Consider the following 5,728-nt stretch of genomic DNA (forward strand, 5'->3'; position numbering starts at 1 on the left):
ACACACACACACACACACACACACACACACACACACACACACACACACACACACACGGTTCCTTTCATGTTCACTCCGTCACAAAGCTCAATTTATCAAGGTCAGCTGAAGGAGCTGAGATGCTTTTTTGTTCATATTAGTGTCAATAAACTCACTGTTTTATAGYTTTTATTAAAAAATTCTGCTTTAGAGGCAGAAAACCTGTTTTTATTAGAAATTAATTCAAGAAATTAATTCCAGACGATTAAAAACTGCTTCGTTGTCAGAACATSAGAAGGTTAAATTTCTCTTATTTATGTATTTTTATTTGAAAACTGGTCTTTTTATTTAGAACTTTCTCCTCCTCAGGTTGAAATCAGCATCCCGACGCTGCCCCGCCTCAGGAAGGACGACCAGCTGCTCTGTGCTTTCGTCTACCTCAGCCACGGGCAGCTTCTTAATTTCACCACCGAAGCCGCGGCGGTCCAAGACGATCCGGTTCTGGTGCAGTGCTCGCTGCCCTACCCCGAGATAATCCCGCCCACTTTACCTCAGCAAGGTACACAGATCTGGAAAGTACTGATAGCTTGTGCAGCTAACTAGCTAAAGTTTTGAATTTTATGTGGGATTCATAAAGTATCTTTTTCTCTTAGAGAAGTAACTAGATGTAGCAAAAGGCTAGCTAGCTCATTTCCTTTAAAAACTTCATATTAACTTTCTTTTGCTAKTCTGGTTTTGTTTTCTTTTTGTCCCTTCAGCTTTCAGCTACTATTGTGCTACTTTTATCTTTTAGCTAATGTTATGCTACATTAAGCTTTGTTTAGCTTGTCTTTTCCAACYTGCTATTTTTTAGCTTTAGAAACACTTTTGCTACCTTTGTATACGGCTTCTAGTTTTAACTCTTAGTTTGATTTTTTTACTTTAGCGTACATTTTGCTTCTTCAAGCTACATTTAAGCATTTGTTTTGCTAATTTTAGTTYCTMTTGTCTTATCTGRAGCTAKCATTTAGCTAAAWTTTTTTTCTGTTGTTTTTTCTGTTAGTTGTTGCTGTTGCACTATCAGTAGTGATCGCTATTTTTAGCTACTCTGTGCTGATTTTAGCTTTAGCACCTGGCTTGCTATTTTTGTATACCACTTTTCTGATGACCTTTGTTTTCCTAATTTCAGTTTTCAGTTTGTTTATTTAACTTTAGCCAACATTTTGGTTCCTAAAGCTACATTTATGATTTGTTTTGCTACTTTTAGCTACTGTTGTCCGATCTGTAGCTACCATTTTGCTAATTTTAATAATTAGTTTTGCTACTTTTTTTGTTACAGTTTCACAAATTTTTAATTTGTTTGATTATATTTAGCTACTGTTTAGTTAAATGTATTGACAGTTTTGTTACTTTTAACCGTAGCATCTATTATGCTAATTAAGCTACAGTTTTGATGGCTTCATGTTTTGCTGCTTTGAGCTACTATTTAATTTAATCTTTACCTCTTGTTACATGCAGCTAACGTTTGGACACTTTTATTTAGTTATTTTTATTTTGGTCCTTTTTTAGCATTTATTTTATAGCTTTACGTCTCTGCAAATTGTAGCATCTGTTGCTARTTTTAGCTACTGTTAGCTACTTTTAGCTACTGTTCTGCTGCCTTTAGTTTTGTTTGGCTTGTTTTACCCATTCTAGCTTGTGTTCGGCCTGTTTTAAAATGAAAATTTTTTTAGCTACRGCAGCACATTTCAGCAGCTGTTTAGCGGTTCGCGTTTAGCTGATAAGCTGCAGAGTTGAACCCGTCTGTTTCTGCAGACTACGTGTCGGTCCCGGTTCAGGTTCTGTTGAACAGAACCATCGAGCTGACGTCTGGAGAATATCACTTCTACAACTGTGCCGCTACCGTCAGGAAGAACGAAAACACACCGTGAGTTCAGCACACACACACCCACACACACACACACACACACACAGAGCTCCCAGCTGAAACAGGAAGTCAGACGTGTTGTGTGTCCAGGTGTATTTCCTGTGTGACCAGTCAGTGGGGCTGTCAGTGGGACGCTCAGCGTCACGTCTGCAGCGACCAGAACGACTCTGTGGGAGGAGATCACGTGGTCAAACCTCAGCAGGTAGTTTCACAGACGTTTTGTTTCTGCCGAGTCATGATTAAAACCGCTGAGTCGTGAGTCGGTGACATCACCTGACCGAATGTTCGTCCTCCTCCCGATGAAGCCAGAGAAATGTCCTCAGTTCGAGTCTCCGGAGCCACGGCTGATCCCCGTCGGCGTCAAGATCCCCGTCAGCTTCCAGGGGAGGAACCTGGATATCTACCAGGTGACGAAGACCTCGTTAATCATCATCATCATCYTCAGCTGCCTCTTTTCGGTTGATAACTTTGTCCGTCTGTCTGCAGAATCGGAGGTTCTCCATCGGGACGGAGCTGATGAAGCAGACGGAGGAGGAGGTGATACAGATGGAGGACTCAAAGTTCACCTTCTCAGGGTTCGAGGTGAGTTTAAAAATAAGACACCAAGAACATTTCGGCTGTGATGAGCAAGATTTTTTTTAGCTGTTTTTGTTTTTTACTCAAATTACACAACATAACTGATGTGTGATTAATGAGCTGTTTTATAACGACGACCAGAGAAAGTTGATTAACAAAAACAAACCGCTGCCTAAAAGAAGACAAATACTAGCTAACAGAAAAAGTAGCTCAAATTAGCTAAATGCTGCCTAAAAATTAGGATTAGCAAAGCAGTAGRAAGAGAATAAAAGTTGCCAAAAAAACTAGCAACAAGTAAGAAGTAGCTGAAATGTAAAAACAGCTAAAATGTAGTAAGAAGCTACAAGTAGCAAAAAGGCTAGCTAATGGTTGAAAGCAGTAGCTAGAAGCTAGAAATAGCAAAAGGCTAGCTAAAGATTGAAAGCAGTAGCTAGAAGCTAGAAATAGCAAAACGCTAGCTAAAGATTGAAAGCAGTAGCTAGAAGCTAGAAATAGCAAAAGTCTAGCTAAAGATTGATAGTAGTACCAAGAAGCTAGAAATAGCAAAACGCTAGCTAAAGATTGAAAGTAGTAGCTAGAAGCTAGAAATAGCAAAACGCTAGCTAAATGTTGAAAGCAGTAGCTAGAAGCTAGAATTAGCAAAGGGCTAGCTAAAGATTGAAAGTAGTATCTAGAAGCTAGAAATGGCAAAACGCTAGCTAAAGATTGAAAGTAGTAGCTAGAAGCTAGAAATAGCAAAACGCTAGCTAAATGATTGAAAGCAGTAGCAAAAAGCTAGAAATAGCAAAAAGATAGCTAAAGATTGAAAGCAGTAGCTAGAAGCTAGAAATGGCAAAAGGCTAGCTAAAGACTGAACGTAGTAGCTAGAAGCTAAAAATGGCAAAAGTCTAGCTAAAGATTGAAAGTAGTAGCTAGAAGCTAAAAATGGCAAAAGTCTAGCTAAAGATTGAAAGCAGTAGCTAGAAGGTAGAAATAGCAAAACGCTAGCTAAAGGTTGAAAGCAGTAGCAAGAAGCTAGAGTAGCAAAAGCCTAGCTGATGTATTAAAGCAGTAGCAAGAAGTTAGCAGATGGCTAAAAGCAGCAAAACAGTAGCAAGAAGCTAGAGTACAAAAGGCTAGCCTAAAGAAGCAAACTTGAGGTAAAAATAGAAATTTGGTAGCTAAAAGTAGCCAAAATGTAGCTCAAAATACAAAAACCAAACGTTGGAGCACTCGTCTCCTGATTCACTTGAAGTTTTTGATAAATAAACGACTAAAATACCACAAAGTCTGAATGCTGAGTCAGCGCTACATTGTTAGGTTTCATCTGAAAACTTTCCATCTGAATGTGTTAAAAGATGAGAAAAAAGAAACGTAAACTCACCTAATCTACGTTTAGATAATTATTATTTTGTGGAATCTTTCCCATGACTGTGAATTAGTTTAATCTGTGGTAAATAGAGCCCCGTGTTGTCMGGTGGCGCCCCCTGTTGGCCTGTGAGTTTGTTTCATTTTGAAGAGTCAGKTCAGAGTTTYATTAAAACCCTCCCAGAGYTATTTTGCTAACAGACACTCTCAGGCCTGGTGAGGTTAATAAAACGATCCTTGAAGCCGTCGTCTCGTAGGGGAAGGTGATGAAGAGTTGTTTTAAAGAGAACGGTGACGTCCTGTGAAGAGCTGGAAACACGACTGTGTGTCTGTTTGTTGGCAGTTTCCTTCTGACGAGCAGCAGGAGGTGAACGTGTCCTTCCATATCAAAGACCGAGACAACCAGAGGAAGATCGACAGCACCCTGACAGGTCGGTGTGTCGCTCCGCAGTCACAGGCGGAGAAGAAGGAAACGTGGAAGTTGTCACACCGTTTCTCCTTCCGTCTCATTTCCATTTCAGCTCCAGCTGCGTTGTGATAATCAGCTTCTTCTTCTCCTCCTCCTGCAGTGGTGCTGTACAGCTGCTCTGTGGGGAGAGAGGACTGCAGTCTGTGTAAACACGCCGACGCCAACTATAAGTGTGTGTGGTGCACAGAGTCAAAGACCTGCGTTTACCAGGACCTGTGCCGGTCACCGGAGCCGGACCAGTGCCCGGACCCCCAAATCTCTGATGTGAGTCTTTAAACRGAGGCCTCATCGACCACTGAACCTGCTGCAGAGCCGACTGGTTCTTTTCATTTAAAGTCTTTTTATGAGCAGTCGGTGTCTTACCTGCAGAMAARAGTCATCTCAGGTGGGAAAATCAGGGATTCTTTAGGATTAACTTTCATAGAGAAAAGGAAGTCCACCTTTTTCATGAATCAGAACTAGAGTTGGGTAATTATCTATTTCAGTCCAATTAATTTATTCATTTAACAGCCACACAGCTTTATCTCCTTCCAGCACTTACTTTGCTGCTCGTAAGGGACAGCAGCTGGTTTATGGRGGTGTTTCAMGTGATTAAACAAGTTTGGAGTGTTAGCTGCAGCTCAACTTTAGCTCAGTATTAGCAGTAGCTTCGTATAAAGTTCCACTTTAATGTTAGCTCCACATTAGCATTACCTCTGCGTTGGTGTTATCTCTGTATTAACATTACCTTGTTGTTAGCTTTAGCGCTACATTATTGTTTCCTTTGCATTTAATGTTAGTGATAGCTCAACATTAGCATTAGCTCTAATTTGGTCTTAACTTCACATTAGTGTTAGCTCCACTATAGTACTAGGTCTGTGTTAGTGTTAGCATCACATTAGCGTTAGCTCCAATGTAGTCTTAACTTCATTAGTGTTAGGTCCAAGTTAGCATTAGCTCTGCATAATCTATACCTCTACATTAGTGTTAGCTTCACTGTATTAGTATTAGCTCAACATAAGTGTTACCTKTGCATTAGTGTTTTCTCTGTATTAGCATTACCTTCTTGTTAGTTATTTCAGCATTATTGTTTCCTCTGTAGTGTTTGCTCCACATTAGTGTTGCCTCTGCATTAGATCCACATTAGCGTTAGCCCAAATTTCTTAACTTCACATTAGCGTTAGCTCCATGTTAGTGTTTCCTCCACATTAGAGTTAGCGCAACATTAGCTTTAGCTCCACTTTTGTAATAGGTCTGCGTTAGTGTTAGCTTTGCACTAGTGTTAGTTTCTCATTACCGTTAGCTTTGTATTAGCACTAGCTCTAATTTAGCCTCAACTTCACATTAGTGTTAGCTCCAAGTTAGCATTAGCTCTGCATTATCTTTACCTCTGCGTTAGTGTTAGCTTTGCACTAGTGTTAGTTTCTCATTACCGTTAGCTTTGTATTAGCATTTGCTCCATTTTATTGTAA

General features: G+C 40.0%; 1 protein-coding gene across 1 annotated transcript in view; it reads left to right on the plus strand.

Annotated features, from left to right (window-relative positions):
* Positions 1-5,728, plus strand: part of LOC106530529 (plexin-B2) — a gene marked incomplete at its 3' end in the record, with an annotated part of 154,799 nt that overhangs the window by 133,315 nt on the left and 15,756 nt on the right. The window contains 7 exon segments of the mRNA XM_014026170.1: positions 349-538; positions 1,774-1,885; positions 1,976-2,087; positions 2,191-2,292; positions 2,372-2,467; positions 4,152-4,239; positions 4,378-4,541. Coding sequence (XP_013881624.1) covers positions 349-538; positions 1,774-1,885; positions 1,976-2,087; positions 2,191-2,292; positions 2,372-2,467; positions 4,152-4,239; positions 4,378-4,541 — 864 coding nt within the window.

The sequence above is a fragment of the Austrofundulus limnaeus genome, unplaced genomic scaffold (assembly GCF_001266775.1).
Source record: "Austrofundulus limnaeus strain Quisiro unplaced genomic scaffold, Austrofundulus_limnaeus-1.0 Scaffold531, whole genome shotgun sequence".
Classification (NCBI taxonomy): Eukaryota; Metazoa; Chordata; class Actinopteri; order Cyprinodontiformes; family Rivulidae; genus Austrofundulus; species Austrofundulus limnaeus.